We start from the raw sequence: 24,482 nt of genomic DNA, 5'->3' as shown, positions 1-24,482 counted from the left end.
CTACATTTCTCCAGGTGGGCTCTCCTGTAGCTTAGCTTCCAGTAAGTGAGGGGACTGGTGTTTGGGAATGCTGTCAGCAGCACCTGGTTTTTCCACATCAGCACTAACAGCTGACTGAGAGCCATCTATCTTGGAGACAGTGGTGTTACCCACAGCAGAGCTTGCCCCCTGGGAAACTAGGAGAGTAGAGAGATCTACACTCTGGATCACTGAGCTATTGTTGGTATTATTGGCCAGACCACCACTGAGCATGGTGGTGTACTGGTTGCATACAACAGGGTCCACATTCACTGAAGGGACCATGGTTTCCTGGGGAAACATTACAGGGAGCCTCTTTCCATCTGTTCCTAACAGAACCATGGTGTTCTCAATACCCTGCTTCCTCCCAGTGTGCAGAGCTATTGTTGGCCCCATGCATCATATAGTGGGCTTCCAAGTTGTCTTTGGTGATGAAAGCTTGCCTACATATGTTACACATGAAAAGCTTCTTCTCCCCAGTGTGAGTCCACTGATGAATTTGAACAGCACTGGCCAATGAGTTCTTCCTGAACTGTGTGTGGCCATGTTGCTTGTCTTGTTGGCATGGCTGAGCTGCTAACGAAGATGCCATGCCTGGGGATATGGTTGTGGGTCCAAATGCACCAGGAACTTCAACTTTGACATATGTTGGCTGAGCCTTGGCAACTGTTGATGGGAGACTGCTCCAACCTTCCATATCAGTGTGGCTGTTCTCTGAGCTCTCTGCTTTGCCACCAACATCAGGAAATTTGGACTTGTTGCTTTCTGCTTTGCCATTGGCTGGGGTGATGGCCTGAAAGGATGTGACTTCCAGAAAGTCTGGACTTCGGCTCTGATACTTCTGGTCTCCTATCACTGAGGACAAGTTGGTCACGCCACCACTCTCCACCAAACCTTTTCCTCTGCTGCTCTGCTGCCCAGCAGCAAGACCCACAACCAGGGGAGCTGTGATGGTTAAACCTGGCATAGGTGATGTCAAGTGGGTGCTCAGAAGAGGCATGGGGATCTTCGATGAACTGCTAGGGGCATCCTGAGAGCCAACTTTGTCTACATCAGTGCTTTCAACATAATTGTGAAATATGGCACTTGTGCTGCTATTCTCACTGATCTTCATTGGCTCAGGATCCCTAAAGTCACAAGGATTTTCCAGAACAAGTGTGTTGAGAATCTGACCACCCATGTGCATCCGAACATGTTGCTGCAACATGACCGCATTGGTAAACTTCTTCTGGCAGATGGGACACGAATGCTTCGTCTTTGTGGATGTGTTGGTTTCGTGAGTGTTTAAGTGTGTATTCAGGTTCTGTTTGGTGGAGAAGATTCGGTCACAGATGTTACACTTGTATGAACTCTCCCTGGCGTGGCTGCGGCAATGCAATTTGAGAGACCTTTGGCTGCTTAAGACACGGGAGCAAATGGAACATTCATTGGGGTTAGTGGTGGCCTTGTCATTGTTCTTCACCAGCTTCTGCAACTTGAAAGTCTCTGACCCTGGCTTGGGTGCCCCTCTCCCTTGGGAACTACCAACACTTGGGCAATTATGGTTTGGCCCTACCCCAGAGAATCGGTATCCATCCTCACTTTCTGGAGGCCAGGGCTGAGGATAGTTGGCCAGTGAGCCACCCATTAGGTCCTTGGGGTTAGTCCCACAAGAGAGATTCTGAGGTAGCCCTAGGGACCTGGGGGTCCCTGAGACCAGGACAGATTTGTTAACACTTGATTCATCTTCAGGGACAGGAACAGAGAGTGCATAAGGAACACCAGTGCCTGTAGCCATTTTGTTGTGGAACTTGCCAAACAGCTGGGGGTTCGCTTTCACCTGGAAATGTTGATGTGAGTGCATCTTGAGGTCGTCCTCTGTGGTGAACCACTGGCCACAGACAGAGCACATGAAGGGTCTCTCTCCAAAATGGGAATGGAGGTGGACCTGTAATGAGTTATCAGTCTCAAAAACCTTGTTACAGTAATTACATTTGTACATGTAGATGCCAGCATTGTCTTTGGGTTTGACATCCACTGGGGGCACACTGTATGGCCTCCCTTTCCCATTCGTGGATGGGTCTAATGCCACAGTGGAGAAAGGGCTCTGGGAGGGCACAGAGCCTGGGGCCTGAGGTTTCAAAGCACCTGGGAGGTGGTTCAGAAGCACCCTTGACCCATCTGGCCTTGGGGCAATGAATACCAGCCCTGGGGGCACAGAGCTGGTGGTGGGAGGGATATTTGTGTGAGGTAGGCTGGCTTGTTTCAAGGGGTCCAGAGACAGACCTTGGACCTGCTGGGACACGTGGCTGCCTAAGGTCTTCAGGGTATCAGCTCCCACCATGCCTGAGTGGAGGATGTAGGTGGCCCACCTGCTCATCCAAATGCATACCTGTTCAATGAACTGGACCTGCTGTAGCTGCTGCTGCTGTAGATACAGGACCTGCTCCAGGAACCATGGGATGCTGTTGGCACCAGGCAGGGGAGCAGGCAGGGAGGCAGGCTGTGGGGTGGACCGGGGAGGAGGCATGTGGGTGGGTAGCGGGGTGGGCAGGGGAGAAGGCTGGGGATAAGGCTGGGATGAAGGACAGGAGGTAGGCAGGGGGGTAGACAGGGGGGAGGGCAGGGGGGGAGGCGGGGGGGTGGGCAGGGAGGAAGGCAGCATTTCGGCTCTCTGCTGACCCACCGCCACCTTGGTACCCCGTAGTGCTTGAACAGTGACATCAGTGTTGGCCACTTTGCCTTTGGGTAAATAGCTTAAGTCCTGGGATGTGGGTGGCAGGGCAGTCTTCTTCTTTAAATGCAGAACAGACTCTGCCCCTGGCTTCTCCTTCATGTCCCATGAGCTGACACCATGCTCCCTGGGACTCTCCTTACTGCTTGGATTGTGTGGTTGGTAGCTCTCCACAGTCCTGAAGTCTTCTGAAGGCACCAGGCCCTCACTGTCGTTCATGATGAAGACAGGTAGAGATTTAGTGCAATTTTTCTTATGTTCTAAGAATGTAGACAAGCTAAAGAACATTCCACAGCATATCTCACAGATGTGAGTCTGCTCCCAACAAGGTCTCTTTACCTTCCCTTGGTCCCCATTCATGTCCTCGCCAGTCCCCGGGTTGTTCATTGAAGCACCTGGCTCCCTCACCATAGACACCACTGGGGCCGCATCTGCAAACTTCAGGGCCAGCTGCTGCGGCTGCTGCTCTCCCTGGTCCTCCTCCAAGTTGATGTGTTGAGGTTTCACCTGCTTGCGCCTCGACATGATGCAAGTATTAGGACGCCAATCCAGCCACAATTATTTGCCCACTCCACCACAAATTCCTGGAGTTGGAGATAAATTTTAAATAATAAAATTCTCAAATATAGAACCATAGAAACAAACAAAGGAACTAAGTAAGGACAATGTACATGAAAAAAATTTTTTTCACACTCAAGGATGTTTCCAAATAGCATTTTGAGAAAAAGGAACATGTCTTAATCATGTGGTGTTCAATATATGAAAGATTTACATTAAAGGAGGAGTCAAAATTACCTGAAGAATACTAGAAACACAATGGCAAAGTAGCCTTTCAAGATTTTTTCTCATGGCTTATGTTTATCCTAGCCACTAAATCTACTCCTAGTTTAAACCTACTTTCATGACGTGATTTTACCTCAACTTCATGTCTTCTTTGACATTTTCACTCATTTCTTTAATTCTCTATAAGTCCAGCCAGTCACTACTAGTAGATGTCCAAGATGGCACACTCACAGGGCTGTTGAAGGAGGCCTTGAGTCCTTCTTATGGAGGCCTCTCCACAAGGCTGCCTGAGTGGCTTCAGGACAAGGCAGCTGACTTCCCCCAGAGCTAGTGATCTATGACAGAGTGCTTTTTCAACCACATGGTCTTTTATGACCTAGTCCCACAGGAGACATAGCACTTCTGCCATATTCTATTTATTAGAAGCAAGTCACTAAGTCCAACTCACACTCAAGAAGAGGGTACTTGAGCTCCAGTTCTTGAAAGGAATAACAAAGAATTTATGGATAGATTTTAAATCACCACACAACTCTTCAAAGAACTGGTTCCTAACTATTGTCTTGTTTTTTACGAAATCACTCTCAAATTTGCAAAATGCTATGGTTTTGAGTTTAAACTGATGCCAATATATTTATAACCTTATAATGAGAACAGAGTTTTTAAAATTCATAAGCATTTAGTTTACTATCCTTTTTGCAGTAATTTTAGATTCACAGATAATTACAAAAAAGTACAAAAAATTCCTGTATACGTTTCACCCAGATTCCTCAAATGTTTCCATGTATGCTTCTCTCTCTCTCGCTCTCTCTCCCCCTCCCTCCCTCCCTCCTACTCTCTTTCTAGATATATCTTTTCTGATTCATTTGAGAATAAATTGTAGGCATAATTATCCCTTTACTCCTGAATACTTCAGTGTACATTTCCTAACACTTATGTTCTCTTGTATAATCACCATACAATTGTCAAAATCAGGAAAGTAACTATCATCTAATCTATAAACTTTATTCAATTGTCACCAATTGTCCTACTAATGTCCTTTAGAGTAAAAGCGGGGCGGGGGACAACTTCCTCATCCAGGATCCAATTCAGGAACACATGTTATATTTAATTGTCACATCCCTTTACTCTCCTTTCATCTGAAGCAGTTCTTTGGTCTCTTTGTCTCATGACCTTGACATTCTTGAAGACTACAAGTCTTTTTTTTTAATATATTTTATTGATTTTTTACAGAGAGGAAGGGAGAGAGATAGAGAGTTAGAAACATCAATGAGAGAGAAACATCGATCAGCTGCCTCCTGCACATCTCCCACTGGGGATGTGCCCGCAACCCAGGTACATGCCCTTGACCGGAATCGAACCTGGGACCTTTCAGTCCGCAGGCCGATGCTCTATCCACCGAGCCAAACCGGTTTCGGCGAAGACTACAAGTCTTGCCTGGCTGGTGTAGCTCAGTGGTTGAACGTAGACCTATGAACCAGGAAGTCAGGGTTCAATTCCCAGTCAGGGCACATGCCCGGGTTGCAGGCTCAATCCCCAGTAGGAGAGATGCAAGAGGGAGCCGATCAATTATGCTCTCTCATCATTAATGTTTCTCTCTCTCTCCCTCTCCCTTCCTCTCTGAAATAAAATTATATTTTAATGAATTAGGCAATGTAGAAGGATACAAAATTAACACCCAGAAATCTATGGCTTTTTTATACACCAATAATGAACTCACAAAAAGAGAAACTAAAAAAAAACAATCCCATTTACCATTGCAACAAAAAAATTAAGATACCTAGGGATAAACTTAACCAATGAGGTAAAGGACCTGTACTCAGAAAATTACAGGATGCTGAAAAAAGTAGATAGAGGAAGGCATAAACAAATGGAAGAATATGCAATGTCCATGGATTGGTAGAATCAACATCATTAAAATGTCTATACTACCCAAAGCAATCTATAGATTCAGTGCAATCCCAATTAAAATACCAACGGCAAATTTCATAGACCTAGAAAAACTCTCCAAAAATTGATCTAAAATAAAAAAGACCCTGAATACCTGCAGAAATCTTTAGAAACAAGAACAATGTTGGGGGGAATCACAATACCAGATATCAAGCTATACTACAAAGCCACTGTTCTCAAACTGCCTGGTACTGGCACAAGAACAGACATATAGACCAATGGAACAGAACAGAGAACCCAGAAATCAACCCAAGCCATTATGCTCAATTAATATTTGACAAAGGAGGCAAGAACATAGAATGGAGTCAACACAGTCTCTTCAATAAATGATGTTGGGGAAATTGGACAGGTACATGCAAAAAAAAAATGAAACTAGACCACCAACTTACACCATACACAAAAATAAACTCAAAATGGATAAAGAACTTAAACGTAAGATGGGAAACCATAAAAATCTTAGAAGAAGCTACAGGCAGCAAAATAACAGACATTTGTCGTAGCAATATCTTTACCGATACAGCTCTTAGGACAATGAAAACTATTTTTTCTAAAGAGAAAATACACAAATGGGACTACATCAAAATAAAAAGCTTCTGCACAGAAAAAGAAACTATCAACAAAACAAGAAAGCCCACTACATAGGAGAACGTATTTGCCAATGTTATCTCCCATAAGGGTTTAATCTCCAAAATTTATTTTGTTACAACTTAACAAAAGGAAGATGAGCAATCCAAACAAAAAAATGGGCAAAGGACCTAAATAGGCACTTTTCCGAAAGAAGGCCAAGAGACACATGAAAACATGCTCAAAGTCACTAATCATCTGAGAAATCCAAGTCAAAACAATGAGGTACCATCTCACACCTGTCAGAATGGCTATCATCAACAAATCAACAAATGACAAGTGCTAGCGAGGATGTGGAGAAAAAGGAACCCTCGTGCACTGCTGGTGGGAATGCAGACTGGTGTAGCCACTGTGGAGAACAGTATGGAGTTTCCTCAGAAAACTAAAAATGGAACTCCCATTTGACCCAGTGATCCCATTTCTAGGAATATATCCCAAGAAACCAGAAACACCAATCAGAAAGGATATATGCAACCCTATGTTCATAGCAGCACAATTTACCATAGCTAAGATTTGGAAGTAGATGAGTGGATTAAAAACACTGTGGTACATCTACACAATGGAATATTACACTGCAGTAAAAAAGAAGGAATTCTTACCATTTGCAACAGCATGGATGGAACTGGAGAGCATTATGCTAAGCGAAATAAGCCAGTCAGAGAAAAGTAAATAGCACATGATCTCACTCATTTATGGAAAATAATGAACAACATAAACTGATGAATAAAAACAGATCCAGAGACAGAGAAGCATCTTTCAGACGGTCAAACCTCAGAGGGAAGGTAGGGGAGGGTGGGGGTAAGGGGGAGTGATCAACCAAAGAACTTGTATGCATGCATATAAGCCTAACCAATGAACACAGACAACGGGGGGGGGGGGGCATGAGTGGGGTGGGTTTAGGGGGAGAATGGGGAGGTAAAGACAGCTATGTAATACCTTAATCAATAAAATAAAACTAAATTAAATTAAATTAAAAATAAATAAGCTAAAACCGGTTTGGCTCAGTGGATAGAGCGTCAGCCTGCAGACTGAAAGGTCCCAGGTTCGATTCCGGTCAGGGGCATGTACCTGGGTTGTGGGCACATCCCCAGTAGGAGATGTGCAGGAGGCAGCTGATCGATGTTTCTCTCTCATCGATGTTTCTAACTATCTCTCTCCCTTCCTCTCTGTAAAAAATCAATAAAATATATTAATAAATAAATAAATAAATAAATAAAAAACAAAGTCAGTCAGCCCTGGCCAGTGTGCTCAGTGGTTATACCTAATGATCACAGGTTCAATTCCTGATCAAGGGCATATACCTGGGTTACAGGTTACAGCCCCACCCCAACTGGGGCACATGCAGGAGGCAACCAATTGATATGTCTCTCTCACATCAATGTTTCCCTCCCACCTTCCTCCCTCCCTTCCACTCTCTCTAACAATCAATGAGAAAAATTTCCTCCGGTGAGGATTAACAAAACAAACAAACAGAAACAAAGTCAACTAAAAGGGGAATTTGAATGTGGACTGTGTATTAGATGATGTTTAATGATATTGCTTATTTTTAAAGTGTGATAATGGCATAGTATTTATGAAAAACAACACTTATAGATGCATTTTATATTATCTATAGGCAAAACGACATACTATCTTGAATTTGCATTAAAATACTCAAGACACAAAAGAAGAAAACAGGGAGTGATTTCTTTGAAACAAGAATTGTAAAATATTGGCAACTGTTTTAACTGAGTGATGGGTAAACATCAATCTAATTTTTTATGTTTGCGTTTTCCAAAATAAAATATTTATTTTATTTTTAAAGAAAATACCAATCCTAATGAGCACCTCTCTTAGCAGTCCAATTTTTAATTCCAATATGCAAGCTCTCACCTGGACTCCTATATCTAAGTTTTTTTTAACCTAACATTAGACAGAAATGTTAAACAACATAACAATATTAGGTCATGCCTTTCTCTTTGAAAATAGTGACATATCTGGCAGCTACTCAGATTTTTTTTAAAGAATGTGACCTCGTAAGAAAGTTCAGCACATCTGGCTGACAATGCCTGCCCGCCTTTTGCACTGAAAGAAATTAGAGGAGTATGTTCATTTTGAAGAGGATGTTTATTCACATGTGGGATATTATCTTCACAAGGCTCCACCCCTTAACTAAAATGGGGGCCAGGAACAGGAGCACCCACTAATAAACTGGATTTTTTCTTTTTTTAGCTTCAGAACCTCTTGGGAGAATGTGTGTTTGAAAACAGTTTCCATATTACTACACATGCCAACACTGGATTTTTTAAAAATTGAAGAGTTTATCACCGGAGTGCTGTAACTGCATTGATAGAAAAAGGCTTTGCCTGGCCAGTGTAGATCAGGGGTTGAGCATCAACCGAAAACCTGGGCTCAATCCCCAGTAGGGGCATGCAGGAGGCAGCAGATGAATGTTTCTCTCTCAGCAATGTTTCTATCTCTCTGTCCTTCTCTCTTCCTCTCTCTCTCAAATCAATAAAAACATATTTTTTTAAAAGACTGTAATGTGGGAAAACCAAGATGGAGACATAGGTAAACACCGGAAATTGCTGCCTCGCACAACCACTTCAAAAATACAACTAAAAGACAAAACAGACATCATTCAGAACCACAGGAAGGCTGGTTGAGTGGAAATTCTACAACTAGAAGGAAAGAGAAAAGCACGCTGAGACTCAGAGGAGGTGCGGAAGTAAAGTGCAGAGGTATGCAGGTGCACATGGAAAGGGCTGGCAACTGAGGACACGGTTGTCTTTTTTAATCGGGAGGGAGTCTCAAGCTCCAGACTGCTCTCAACTCCAGTTCTGGGTGAATCTCTGGGGACCCAGACTCATACGGGGAGAAACTGGACTGTCTGGCATTGGTCAGAACTCGAGGGCGGCTTTCTCTCAGAGGTGCTTGCGGTGATTACCAAGACACTGAGACCAGGGGCCTCTTAGGGCAGGGCTGAGGAGCAGCCATAGCTGTTTGCTCCAACCTGTTGATACCCTGAGACCCCGCCCCACCCAAGCTGTGCACAGAGTCTTTTGCATATGAAAGGCCTGGCCCTTTGCAATCTGAAAATTACCTAACAAACTGCAGCTGGGTCAGAGAAACCCAGAACTTCCAAAAGAAGGCCCAAGGCCCCACAGCAGCTTGCACTGCTTCACAGCTGGGCCTCATCTGGGCACCTCCAAACTCCAAGAAAGGAAGGGGAATCTGCAGATCTCTTTGTAGCTCCTGCTGGGTAGCCTCAGGCAGAGGCTAAATTAGCACCTCCTTAGATCCAAGAGCCAGTGTACCCAGTGGTCAGAGTGGGACCATCCAATTACAACTCCTCAGATCCATAAGGGACACACTCAGGGAGCAGACTCAGTGAGCACCAAAGCCCCACTGAAGCAAGTCTTGCCCCGGACGGGTGTTTCCAGCACAGAAGTTCTTCCAATGCAGACACAGCTGATCCTCACAGCCAATTGGCCTGGAGGTCAATTCCTCCCAGTGATACCTACAACAATCAAGGCTTAACTACAACAAGACTGTGCACAAAGCCCACAAAGGGGTGCACCAAGAGTGTCCACCTCAGGTAATTGGGGAGGCTGAGCCACTGGGCCCTATAGGACACCCAGCACAGAAAGCCACTCTATCAACACAGGGAAGCATAAAAAATATTGAGACAAAGAAACAGGTCACAAATGACAGAAATGGAGGAAAGCAAACTACTGGATATAGAGTTCAAAACCACAATTATAAGGTTTTTCAAGAATTTTCTAGAAACTGCTGATAAATTTAGTAAGACCTTCAATAAGTCTGGTGAGACCCTCGAGGATATGAAAAAGGAACAACTAGAAATTAAGCATACACTGACTAAAATAAAGAATATTATACAGAGTTCCAACAGCAGACTAGAGGATCACAAGAATCAAGGCAAAGATTTGAAATACGAAGAAGCAAAAATCACCCAACTGGAAAAACAAAAAGAAAAAAGAATCAAAAAATATGAAGATAGTGTAAGGAGCCTCTGGGACAGCTTCAAGTGTACCAACATCTAAATTATAGGAGTGCCAGAAGAAGAGAGAGAGCAAGATATTGAAAACCTATTTGAAGAAATAATGACAGAAAATTTCCCCTACCTGGTGAAAGAAATAGACTTACAAGTCCAGGAAGCGCAGAGAACCCCAAATAAAAGGAATCCAAAGAGGACCACACCAAGACACATCATAATTAAAATGCCAAGGGCAAAAGACAAAGAGAGAATCTTAAAAGCAGCAAGAGAAAAAAGTTAGTTACCTACAAGGGAATACCCATACGACTGTCAGCGGATTTCTCAACAGAAACTATGCAGGCCAGAAGGGAGTGGCAAGAAATATTCAAAGTGATTAATAGCAAGAACCTACAACCAAGATTACTTTACCCAGCAAAGCTATCATTCAGAATTGAAGGTCAGATAGAGCTTCACAGATAAAAAAAAAAAAAAGCTAAAGGAGTTCATCACCACCAAATCAGTATTATATGAAATGCTGAAAGGTATCCTTTAAGAAGAGGAAGAAGAAGTAAAAGGTAAAGATACAAATTATGAACAACAAATATACATCTATCAACAAGTGAATCTAAAAATCAAGTGAGCCCTAACTGGTTTGACTCAGTGGATAGAGCGTCGGCCTGCGGACTGAAGGGTCCCAGGTTCGATTCTGGTCAAGGGCATGTACCTTGGTTGCAGGCACATCCCCAGTAGGGGAAGTGCAGGAGGCAGCTGATCAGTGTTTCTAACTCTCTATCCCTCTCCCTTTCTCTCTGTAAAAAATCAATAAAATATATTTTTAAAAAAATAATAAATAAATAAATAAAAATCAAGTGAATAAATAATCTGATGAACAGAATAAACTAGTGAATATAATAGAATCAGGGGCATAGAAAGGGAGTGGACTGACTGTTCTCGGGGGGGGGTTGGGGGGTGCGAAAAGAGACTGGACAAAAATCGTACACCTATGGATGAGGACAGTGGTGGGGGGGAAGGGCAGAGGGTGGGGTGGGAACCGGGTGGAGGGGAGCTATGGGGGGGAGGAACAACTGTAATAATCTGAACAATAAAGATTTAATTTAAAAAGTTTTAAAAAGACTGTAATGTACAATCAGGCTTTAATCTGAGGACTTGTGCAACAGAAGAATTGGAAACAGTTTTTGAGTTCATGAAACTCATTCTCAATTTTTACCTAAACCAGCCGTTTCATGTAAGCCAATGGATTTTATTTTTTTTTAACTATGCTGTCTGGAGCCTGATCCCACCTAGCAAAGCCTCAACAGACTTCTGATCCTTTAGAAAAGCACTATTACTCCTACTTGGGTCTAAAGGCCTTAACTCACGGATGTTGTTAAATCAATTGGGATAATGTGTGTGAATGTGTTTTAAATGCACTAGCTTTCAGGCCTTGGGATACAACTTCAACACCTATGACTGAAGGAGCTGAAAGCAGAGAGGAAGCTTGAGCCAGACTTACCCAGATGAGTAAGGAAGACTGAGACCTGTCCACAGTCAGTTTCACAGGAGCTCCTGACAGCACTGAGGGCGAGCAAGAGGAAAACGTCTGGTCTCCAACGCTGGAGGATTTAGAGACCTGCGGGCAATCAGGGATTCTGAGAGAACTTAAGGTAGCCTCGGTCCTTCTCCTTGCTTTGATTGTTTCTACATTCATTATTTTTGGTCCTTCTGAGTTTGCATTTATCACAGCAGTTCATTTAAAAGTTTTAACCCCTTTCCACAGGAGAAAGCTGACAGGTGTGTGTCTTTTGAGAAACATGACTCTCTTGGTAGCTACCCTTTATGTTTACATTTTTGCTTGTGAAGCTGCCTCCCCTGTCCCCTTGCCTTCCAGACAGCAATTTGATTTGCTACAATGCAATTAAAAGTATATTTATTTCCCGCCCTAACCGGTTTGGCTCAGTGGATAGGGCGTCGGCCTGCGGACTGAAAGGTCCCAGGTTCGATTCCGGTCAAAGGCATGTGCCTTGGTTGTGGGCACATCCCAGTGGGAGGTGTGCAGGAGGCAGCTGATCGATGTTTCTCTCCCATCGATGTTTCTAACTCTCTGTCCCTCTCTCTTCCTCTCTGTAAAAAATCAATAAAATATATTTTTTTAAAAAGTATGTTTATTTCCCCATTTTCACACACACACACCCCAAAAAAGAAAAGAAAAGCACTATTAGAAAACTTTTACAAGCCTGTTACATCCCCAGAGATAACTGGCTTAAAATGTTTATTAGGCAAGTGTATGAGAGTTCATCAAGTACATAGCATGACACACTAGAATGACTATAATAAAAAAGAGAGATAATAACAAGTGTTGGTGAGGATGCAGAGAAACTGGGACCCTTACACACTGCTGATGGGAATGTAAAATGGTGCAGCTGCTTAGGAAAGTAGTCTGATTTCCTCAAAAAATTAAAAACATAATTACCATATGACCCAGCAATTAGAAATGAAAATATATGTCCACACAAAACTTGTACATATAACAGTATGATTCATTTATCCATAAAGTGGAAACAACTCAAATGTTCACCAACTAATGCACAAATAAAATGTGGTCTATCCATACAATGAAATATTATCCTATGTAATAAAAAAGGCTAATATGCAGATCGACCAAACAGTGGAACGACCGGTCGCTATGACATGCACTGACCACCAGGGGACAGGAGCTCAATGCAGGAGCTGCCCCTGGTGGTCAGTGCACTCCCACAGGGGGAGCACCACTCAGCCAGAAGCCCTGAGCCGGGCTTACGGCTGGCGAGCACAGCAGCGGTGGTGGGAGCCTCTCCCGCCTCCACAGCAGCACTAAGGGGGAGCGGGCCTAAGCCATCAGTTGGACATCCCCCAAGGGCTCCAGGACTGTGAGAGGGCACAGCCTGGGCTGAGGGACCCCCCCTCCCCGTGAGTGCACAAATTTCGTGTACTGGGCCTCTAGTTTGATAATAAAAAGGAATGAAGTAATGGTTTATGCTACAACATAGATAAACCTGAAAAAAATTATGCTAAGTGAAATAAGCCAGACACAAAGGACCACATATTATATGATTATATTTCAATGAAATGTCCAGAACAGGCAAATCTAGAGAGACAGAGTGGTTGCCTAGGGCTGGGTGGGGGCAGATTGGAGGAAAATGGGAAGTGACTGCCAGTGGGTACAGGGTTTCTTTAGGGGGTGATGAAAATGTTCTGGAATTAGTACTAATGTCTGAACAACTCTGTGAATATACTAAAGTCCAGTGAATTATACACTTTTAAAGCGTTAATTTTATGGCATGTGAATTATGTCTCAATTTCTTAAAATGTTTTTTAAATACAAAGCATGTCACTACCACCTCTCCATTATTTCCTTGTCAGAGCAAAGAAAGAACAGTGTGTGGTGGGTAAGACAACATCTAGTTCCTCTCCTTTACCTAAGTCATGCTTGGAATTTAACTTCCAGTTTATACCAGTCCATACTAACACAAACACACAACACTTCACACCAGGTGTTGCCACTCTTTGCCACTTCATTACATCATGCAAATGCCATGATCACCTTGGACTACTTCAACTAAAAACAAACATAAAAATTCGGCAGTGAGAGCAGTGAAACTGAGCCTTCCCAAATGGAGCCCTTTTAAATTTTGTCTCTCCCTCCCTCTTTCTTACCCTGGATCAGAGTCCCCAACAGAAGTCTGTGGTTATTCAGAGTAGGACCACATGAGGCAGCTCCATTTGGGTGCCCAGGTGGAGAGGGCAGGTCTCCAGCCCCTTGCAGGCTCTGTGACAGCTATTTCTCTTTCCTGTCCTGTGGGGGAAAGCAGTTTAATAGCTCAGTAAGCTCTCACTTGACACAGGGGATATGTTAGATAGGTTTCTGAAACTGTATAAACCATATTTTCATAAGGATAAATTAAATTTGAACAAATTCAGGACAGGCTTAAAAATAAATCTTATTAGGAATCATTTTGTTAAATGATTAATTACCTCTATTATTTATTGGGTCATCCTTGATTTTCAGATATCTAGTTGACTTAAAGTACAGGAGATATATAATACAAAGATTCTGTATTATAGATACATTTATACATATATATATGAATATTTATTTATATCTATAATTCATCAGAGAAGAGCTTCCTGAACCCAGAAAATGATTAAGTTCAGATCTTAAGAAGTGAAATTAATTTAAACCTTTCTTTTTAGCAATTTTCAAACCACATAGCCAAAATGTACTTAGTAAGTTAGTACGGCTAACTCCAAGTGGGTTCTGTTGTTTTATTTTTCTTTCTTTTTTTAAATAAATGAAAATTCTCCCTCAAATTAATTAATATAACAATGATACAGGATATAAGCATGTGAAATAATAACTAAGTTTTTTAAAAATATAATTATCTGCCCCAAATTTTCATCAATAGATGAATGGATAAATAAAGTGTGGTTTATACACATAATGGAATATTATTCATCCATACAAATGAAGGAAATCCTGACACATGTTACAATATGGATGAACCTTGCATCTATAAAATATCAGAGAAAGGCAAATACTCTATGATCTCACTTATATATGAAAAAACATCAAGCTCATAGAAACAGAGAATGATTACCAGGGCTAAGGGGAGGAGGAAATGGGGAGGTGTTGGTCAAAAGGTACAAACTTCCAGTAATAAGATAAATAATTTTGGGGATATAATGTACAACATGGTGACTACAGTTACCAATAATATATTGTATATTTGCAAGTTGCTAAGAGAGAAGATCTTAAAAGTCCCATACTGCTGATATTTTGGTAAATCTTTCTGTGGATGCCAATGGTTCTTCCTACTGTCAAGCCTTTCCTGTCCCCAATTACCTCCTTGGTCACTTTCCAACAAGTATCCTCTGAGACATTTTCCAACAAGTATCCTCTGAGACGTGTTGGCTGAGTGCAGTCCTCAGAAGGGGTCCATATTTCAAGAGTCTCAAAGGAAAAATAAAACAACTGTGTCTACATACAGTCAATAAGTTTGAAATGTAGAATAAATTACGATTTTCACAGACACTTCAATTATCATTACAATCCCAAAGTTTGTATACTCACCATAAAGACTCAATTGATCAGTTTCTTTCAACTAACATTCAGTTACTAAGGTGAATTTGATCTCAGCTCATGTATTTTTATGTCACTTACATAATATTATTACTTACATTTATCCAATTTTCATTTTTAGTTGTAACCAAAGTGCTTCCTCATATTCCCAATTTGTAAAACTGGGTAAGGGGTCCACTGAAGCATAAAGAAAAGTTATCTAGGCTGTGGCCAAGTAGCTCAGCTGGTTAGAGCATGGTCCCCATAAGCCAAGGTTGCAGGTTCAATCTCCGGTCAGAGCACATACAAGAAGCAACCAATGAATGCATAAAAAGTGAAACAACAAATTGATGTGGGGTTTTTTTCTCTCTCTCTTTCAAATCAACAAATAAAGAAAAAGTTATCTAAATATTGCAGTGCAGAATAAATTCATAAATGCCAAAGTGCATAAGAAGTCTGTGTGAAAACAGAGCTGACTGTATTGCTGAGGCAAGAATGACGGGCAGACAAAAAAGAATAAGAATAAGAAACACGCCGAAACCTGTTTGGCTCAGTGGATAGAGCGTCGGCCTGCAGACTGAAGGGTCCCAGGTTCGATTCCGGTCAAGGGCATGTACCTGGGTTGCGGGCACATCTCCAGTAGGAGATGTGCAGGAGGCAGCTGATCGATGTTTCTCTCTCATTGATGTTTCTAACTCTCTATCTCTCTCCCTTCCTCTCTGTAAAAAATCAATAAAATATATTTTAAAAAAAAGAATAAGAAACACAATAATTATATAAAAATTAGATTTTGCCTCTAGATCCCTGTGCTTTGCCTGTTCTGCAACTGTCAAATAGTGGCAGGAAGTCACTTGAAGCCTTTGAATACTGCTCATAAACAAAGCACAATGACCTCTCTGGTACACCAACTGGAAATTTCCAGAATAAGTTAAAAATTGTGCTTTCCAGGATGCTAAAGGTTCAACTTGTACTACTGCCAAGAATTTTGTAAAACCACTCACAAAGTTAATGGAAATGTTATGCTAAAAAGGAAAATGGAATGGCCAGTTGCCAATATTCTCTGATCAAATGATGGTGTTGTACACCCCCTAATACCAATGGTATTCTGTATAAACAAGCACTTATTACAGTGTTTATGAGAATAGATAGTTCACATTACAGTTACAATAAATATGTTCTTGGCATATAAAATGAGCATGTATGAGTGAAATGTGCTCAGTGTTTTCTTTTATCTCTGAATTACCTATGTTACACAGCAATTTTTCATTTAGGTAAAAAAATATTGTGGGGGCCAGTAGCTGGGGTAGTGCAGGGCTTTGCTAAGTGAATCAGAATGGTGGCAAGTGACAGAAAAATAGTTTAAACTGTCATAAGCCATTGATATTTTTGTTGTTGTTAATCCTTACTTGAGGATATTTTTCCATTGATTTTCAGAGAGAGTGGGAGGGAGGGAGGGGGAGAGACAGAGAGAGAGAGAGAGAGAGAGAGAGAGAGAGAGAGAGAGAAACATTGATGTGAGAGAGACACATCATCTGGTTGCCTCCCATATGTGCCCCGACCAGGGCCAGGGATCAAGCTTGCAACCGAGGTTCATGCCCTGGACCGGAATCGAACCCAGGACCTTTCAATCCTTCGGCCAATATTCTATCCATTGAGCCAAACTGGCTAGGGCAAACCATTGATCATTTATTGGCTCATAAAACTTAATTCAGGAACTCAAACAATATCATCACAAGTTGTTTTATTTCTAGTTCTCCTCTCTGCCATCCCCTCTGTTAGCTTCATTTTCAGGCTCCAACCAGCTGCTCCAGTCACACATGCTCTCCGATTTAAGTCCAACTGGCCACTCTTGCAATAGCCCCAACTAACATCTACTTGAATCCCATTGGCTAAGTCTAACTGGGTCACATGCCCATCCATGAATCAGCTTCTTTGGCCAAGGGAAGGTTATGCTCTGACTGGCCACACTTGAGTCACTGTCTATCACACCAAAGCACAGAATCTGAGATGCAACAGGGGCTGGTCTTCCAAAGGAAAACCAGGAAATTATATCAAGCAAAGGTTGAATGGCCAAAACCGGTTTGGCTCAGTGGATAGAGTGTTGGCTTGCGGACTGAGGGGTCCCAGGTTCGATTCCGGTCAAGGGCATGTACCTGGGTTGTGGGCACATCCCCAGTGGGGGGCGTGCAGGAGGCGGCTGATCGATGTTTCTCTCTCATCCATGTTTCTAACTATCTCTCTCCCTTCCTCTCTGTAAAAAATCAATAAAATATATTTTTTAAAAAAAAAAGGTTGGCCGAAACCGGTTTGGCTCAGTGGATAGAGCGTCGGCCTGCGGACTGAAGGGTCCCAGGTTCGATTCCGGTCAAGGGCATGTACCTGGGTTGCGGGCACATCCCCAGTGGGGGATGTGCAGGAGGCGGCTGGTCGATGTTTCTCTCTCATCGATGTTTCTAACTCTCTATCCCTCTACCTTCCTCTCTGTAAAAAATCAATAAAAAATATTTTAAAAAAAAGAAAAAAGGTTGAATGGACGATATGGAAGGGGATAATTGATGACAGCTACAGTGTGTGAATAAAATGGCACTTTTTTTCACACTCCTTTATTCATTCAGGACAGCCGAATGTCAGCACCCTGCTTCTTGATTCAATGTGAAAGTAATGTCACTAAACTGCCACCACTGCTGCCTGTTTTTTCATTTTGCTGAGAAAAGAAATAGGCAGCATATACAAGATGGCTTTTCCACAATGGAGTGCATTAACTATCAAGAAAAATGATGCTCATATAAGCATGACACTGATCATGCCAGTAAAGGCTATTTCTGTATATTCCAGTGTTTGCTGCTTTCCAAAGTGCAATCCAGTGATGCATTTAGTACATTGGATCGTTTGAGCTTATCAATCAAAATCCAAAATATTGTGATTTCTAATGCTCAGCATAAGATATTGGACTTTTTAGAGACCAGACTGAGGTTCAAATTATTCAATCCCAGGATTTTGACCCTCTCTCAGCCTTTGATGAGTTCTTTCATTTGATGGAGAAAGAAACCACTGTGCTATTTTGGAATATATTTTAGAATTACATGCTATTTTACTTAAACAAGGTAGATTGAATATACTCGACAGCACTGGAATAAGTGAAAGGAAAATTTTAAAGTCAGACTTGCAAGGGAACAGAAGGCCCTAGAGAAGGTGACAGCAGATAAGATAAGAAAAGCCCTAGCCGGTTGCTCAGTGATTAGAGCGTCAGCCTGGGGACTGAAGGGTCATGGGTACCTCATTTGCAGGCTCAATCCCCTGCCCCAGTCTGGGTGCGTGCCAGAGGCAACCAATCGATGTGTCTCTCTCACATCAAGTCGATGTTTCTCTCTTCCCCCCACCCTTTCCCCTCCCTTACACTCTCTCTGAAAATCAATGGGGGGAAAATATCCTCAGTCGAAGATTAACAAATATATATATGACAAAAAATTTTGAAAGCTGGAAGGTAGATGGCCAAATGGTATATGGCATAATGAAGCATAAAAAGCTAAGTGCCTGCAAGGTGGAAAACCAATGGAAAGTAAGACAATCCATGTCACAGAACCCCCAGAAAAGCTTAGGAACTAGAGGGAGAAGGCCCTCTGAAGGTAGGATACAGTGTGGGGCCCAAACAGAGTGAGTGAAAGTTCTTTCAAAGAAACAGCTAGACCCCAGATCTTTATCCTAACACCATCCATTCCCAAATAACAAGATGTCCCAAACAAATGTATACACACTTTAACAGCTGATAGCTCAATTTTGAAAATGAAACATATTTTCATAAACACTGTCTTTATAATTATTCAACATGTATGTATACATTTTTGGGGACACCCTACAGAATGAATGTGTGTAAAAATTTTGCTTAGCTTATAATGAAGAAATCTTGTAGCATGGAAAAACTGGTTCAAAGATCTTTTAAGAAACTGAAATGTATGTACTCAAACAGGAAAAGCATGCTGAAATAAGTTTTAATTTAACAACGAAAGGGTTCCTATCCTACAGGGCAATAAAACCATCATAGCCTTGGGGTTATCATTTCTACTAGACACCTCTGTTAAACACAAATCTACAAGTTAACATTAAGTTCACAGAATATGAACCCTAATAAGTAGAAAGTAGTATGTCCAAGATCCATACTCCAGAGAATGAAATAATCCTTGGGCAGGCCTGTTAGACCAGCCGTGAGCAAACTATGGCCCGAGGGCCGGATCCGGCCCATTTGAAATGAATAAAACTATTGAAAAAAAAGACGTACCCTTTTATGTAATGATGTTTACTTTGAATTTATATTAGTTCACACAAACACTCCATCCATGCTTTTGTTCCGGCCCTCCGGTCCAGTTTAAGAACCCATTGTGGCCCTCGAGTCAAAAAGTTTGCCCACCCCTGTGTTAGGCAGTACTGCAATGCAACACTGAAAGAACATTCAGTCACTCTTTTGCCTTGTTTATATGTTTGGAATAATTTTTCTCAATAAGAGAAATAGACATCTCTTTGAAAAGTCATAATTTGATTACTTACAAGCATTCTCCATGTTACAATAGCAAAAATATTCTCTCACATGTGAATGTAACCTTTTCTACTGTACTAGCTCCTTTCCCTTGGAGTATTGGTTCTTAAAACTATGTATAAAACATAATCTGGGGTGTTTGTTTTTAAAGAGGGCAGATTTCAGGCCCACCAGAAAGTCTGACCATATTTTAAGAAAATAGGCTCTAGTACATAAAGGTAATAGATGTGCAGTCACAAATTAGAGATGGGTTTTGTCACTGCCTAGGCAGGGTCAAGGACTCAAATAAGACAACCAACCGCTCTAAATAGTCTCCAGGGAGATCACTACCTGACAGTCTTATACATGAGGCTCCCTAAATAGCTCTCCAGACTGCTTTCTCTGTGGCTATCTCTAAGTCCTCAAAGTCCCACTGGCCTTTCTAGCTTCCTTTTTCTCCCTCCTCAATCCTCAGCCTGCCCATCTCAGAAACCAGGGCAATCCTAATCCCATTGTTGTGCATTGGTTCGATACTATTTCAAATTCACTTGTTTATGACAATGACAACAAAGTTGTTTTTAGAAGTGAAGTGGTTTTAGTATAAAGATGAAGCAAGTTATTTAAGGATGCTCATCTGTCACTGAGAAGCAATCAGCAGCTCAGCTCAGGGCTTATCAATGACAATATGTGGAGAAGCAACTATGCCAAGAGGACTTAGACTATAAATACTAAAAGTTCGTGAGGACCATTGGAAAGTTTGGGTATGGGCGAGGTGACACTTTGGTGGGCAGCGGTGTCAAGAAGCGAAAGGAAAATGTGTTCCTACCTCAGAGAGGAACTCACGCTGTGCAGCGGCCCCTGGAGGGATAATCCTCCAAGCAGCCAGCCTGCCGGCCAACACCAGCACCTTCGTTCCCTAGCAACAGGCTCCAGCAACAAGGGACTTGATTATGTGGCTGGCAAATGGAAGTCAGCTCTCAGTTGGTTAAAGCCATATCTCCTCAGTGCCTACTGGTATGAAAAGGTCCATCGCAGCTAAGTTTGGACTTCCTTTCATCTTCCCTTGCCTAGAACAATAGTCCAAGTAATCTATCATTGCTATGGAGGTTATTTCTTTCCTGGTTTATCAAGAGAAATTATCCTGTATGCTTTTGTCTTATAATATTTCTGCAGTGAACCTGTGTTAAATAAAGTGCTGGCAGGCCCCGCCAGCGAGGTTCAGTGGGCCCTATAAACCAGGAGGTCACCGTACGATTCCCGGTCCGATTCCCGGTCCAGTTGGGGCACATGCCAGGGTTGCCGGCTTGACTGGGGTTGTGGGCTCCACCTGGGTTGCGGGCTGTGGGGCGTGCAGGAGGCAGCCAATCAATGATTCTCTCTCATTGATGTTTCTATCTCTCTCTCCCTCTCCCTTCCTCTAAACTCAATAAAAATATTTTTTTTAAAATGAAGTGCTGGCAAAGACAGAATCAGTCTCTGAGCATAATTTTGCAACCCAAAACAAACCACCCATCCTCATACAAGGTCATTCATTTCTTTCTCCTCTCTCTTCTAAAGTCACTGTTCATGAATAAAACTTATTCACAACTCTTTTAGGGTTCTTATCCTTTGATTTACAAAAACCTTATCTTTCTTCAAAAACTCTGGCTCATGGGAATAAAAATCATTGGCTTTCACACTATGTACAATACTGGCTCTCCCAAATACCACCAAAATAAAAGATTGAGGAGCAAAGCTGAGCTTATTGCTTATTGCAGTAAGGGAGATCACTACCTGACAGTCTTATACAATCTCTGAAAGGGCAAAGGCAAAACTGGGATATTTACCAGGGTTTTTGTTGGTTGTTGTTGTTGTGTGTGTGTGTTTTTTTTGGGGGGGGGGTGAGTCCAATCTGGTTTAAGGCTGGTCTTTTGATCTGGGGGCTTGATTAGAATTGAATAAGTAGTTTTAGGATTAAAAGACCCAATGAGGTATTTCAATCAAGTGTTAGAGGGCAAAGAGTCGTTTGATGCTATCTATTGAGATATTGAGTATCTGACATTCCTTTAAATCAAAAGGTTTCTGAACAGAGCAATGAAGTTATTTATACTTTTATTTTCCTAGGCCAGAGGTTCCTGGGGTAATTAAATCATTGTTGATGAGGTTCCTGGGGTAGTTAAATCATTGTTGATGAAGACACTGGGATAGTAAAGGCATGTTAATATAGGCAGTAAACTGTGTGGGAACAGAATCAGGGGAGGGGAATGTCCACCCACAGGCCGGCTGTATAAGGCCCAAGATATCATTTGGTCTGGCCCTGCCAAGGCATTAGGGGTGAGTTAATTAAATTTTGATCAAATATATAGCAGGGTAATTTTTAAGTTCATAATTTTGCATGTACCTCAAATGATGTCATAAATATCTAAATGGTCCTTGGCAGAAAAATGGTTCCCCACCCCTGGAATAGATAGTTTTCACTCTCAACCACAACCTCTGAAATGGGTTTCAGAAGCTCCTTGAGTAATTAAAAGTTAGACACTGACTTTCTCTTTCCATTCCTGCTGTAATAGTCTTTAAAATCTTCAAAACAATGGATATCTCTGGCTTAGTGTGATAAGATTCAGTTTTATAAATATGAACTTGAAAACATATTAACATATCTCTAGCTTTTATCTTCTTACATAAATATGTGAAAGCCTCTCCAATGCTTTAAAACAAATCTCTCCAGGTAACCTAGAGGCTCATGGGGTAGTCATCATTGTCTGTGATTCCCAAGGTGTATAGTTTCTGGTCATGATCAGAAACCTGCTCCCGGAAGACAGGGAGGGTCTCTGCCATCTCTACATCCCAGCAGCTCCAAGAATAGCTCCGTGCATGGCAGGTGTGAACTAACTGCCTGGAGAACTGCATTAATAAAGTCGATGAGAGAGCAAAAAGCAAACAAACAAAACCCCCAAACAAAAACAGTAGTAACCTCCAAGCTTTGTGAAACAGAGGCCTACAGTCACTACTCTTTTTTCTGTCCTTTGCAATCCATCTTCTGTCTCCTCTACTCCACTGTTTTTGCTAACAGTATGGATGACATCATAACTAGTAACTCAATGGTCATTTCTTATTCCTTATCTGGCTTCCGCTCCCTGCCCATCTAGAACTGAGAAGGAATTATCAGAGAGGATGAAAGACAATTCAGAAAGTACAATATCATGGAGGGCTACAGAAGAATTTTAAGGAGACAGTGACCAAATTGTCAAATACTGCAGAGAGATAGGAACAAAAAAATCATTCCATGCTTTTGGGCAGTTAGGGGTGATTTGTTTGGAGAAAGACTGCAGCCATTTGGGACTCAACACTTCCCCCATGTTCCCCTTCTCCAGCAGTTTCCACTATTTAACCATGGTTTGGCACTGACTACAAATGCAGGAAGAGGCCTATTCTCCTCAAACCAAGGATGATGGATACTCCTGTTGGTTTATTATTAATTCCAAGAAATCTGAACTAATGGAACCTTGCTTCAAGTTGTATTTGGGGATGCTCTTGCTTTGTCTTTTTCTCCCAATCTTTACTTTCTGTACAGCAATACAAAGTGTACAGATTTTGTCAAAGTTCTCACAAAGACTACCAGAGCCACCCTTTGATAGCACAAATTGGGTTTACTAAACTTGCTGAGTAAGAGAGTGTCAGATCTGTAACACAATCTAATGGCTTTCCCGGGTCACTCCTTCTCTCTCCCCCTTTATCCTTCAGGCATGTCCCCTAATAAGTCTCTTGCAAATATAATTTGGTCTCAGTGTTTGCTTCTTGGAGGATCTAAGCTGAGAGGGCTCCCGAAAACCAGTGTTCCAAGGGGAAAGAAAGTAGAACCTATCAAATGCTCCTAGGCCTAAGACTGGCCCAGGGCCTTTGATGCCACATTCTATTGCTTAAATCAAGTCGCAAACCAGCCAGATTCAATGTGGGATGGGAATACCACAGCATGAAGATTAGCTGCCACAACTGCATAAATGTTATACTGTACCTCAATTTAAAACGTTTTCTAAAGTCGTCATTTGGAGAGGCTGTGAACTCTGGAGCTGGAGGTGGGCTGTCTATTGGGGAAATATAAAGAGAGAGATAGAGATAGAGATAGAGATATAGATAGAGATAGAGATAGAGATAGAGATAGAGAGAGAGAGAGACAGTGATAGACCTCTTGAGGGCACCACTTGGGTTCCTGCCACATTTGGAAGTGTTTGACTTCATATGTGGGCTTAACTGTGACCTAGATGTGTTCCATTAACAGAGGCCACTCATCTTGTCAGTTCAGCCTTGTATACCCCCTGATGATGGAGGCAGGATACACAAAGGATGGGTTAAGACAAGCACTGGTTGATTTCAGCTGATTTTACCTGTGAGCTCTTGCCATGAAAAATTCAATTTAATCACTATTTAAGGTTAATATAAACAGTAATCTAACCTAATTAAATAATTACATTGCATCAGATTTGGCAGTTAGGAAAGCCAAACACACCATTGTGGTTTATCTTAAAAAAAAAAAAATAGAGTGGGTTAGACTCAAAAAGACAACAATTTTTTTTCTCTTTTTCATATATATTGTGCCTTACCAACAAGTACTTGTAGTCAAAGGATCAAGGAAAAGATAAGACAGGAAATGAAAATAAAACTTGAGTCAGAAGGGAAGCCGTTAATAAAACACCAAAATAAGATTGGAGTTAAAACTCCAGGATCATCAGATTCAGGTAGTTAATCCAAGCAGAGGATCCAGGTTAGGTAAGGCTCCAGTGTGGACCTGCAACATACGACCTAGGAGGCCTTAGCCTGAAAAAGGATGTTTTGCACT

At 41.9% G+C, this 24,482-nt stretch overlaps 1 protein-coding gene across 1 annotated transcript; it reads right to left on the bottom strand.

The window, feature by feature from the left end:
- LOC308511100 (sal-like protein 4) lies at positions 1-3,256 on the bottom strand (the record flags this gene model as incomplete). Its single annotated transcript, XM_081081111.1, is given in 3 exon segments — positions 1-388; positions 390-2,494; positions 2,663-3,256. Coding segments are annotated over 3 exon segments (3,087 nt in total).
- Between the last annotated feature and the right edge of the window lie 21,226 nt (positions 3,257-24,482).

The sequence above is a fragment of the Myotis nattereri genome, assembly GCF_964212035.1.
Source record: "Myotis nattereri genome assembly, chromosome: X".
Taxonomy (NCBI): Eukaryota; Metazoa; Chordata; class Mammalia; order Chiroptera; family Vespertilionidae; genus Myotis; species Myotis nattereri.
This window is presented reverse-complemented; position numbering and strand designations above follow the sequence as displayed.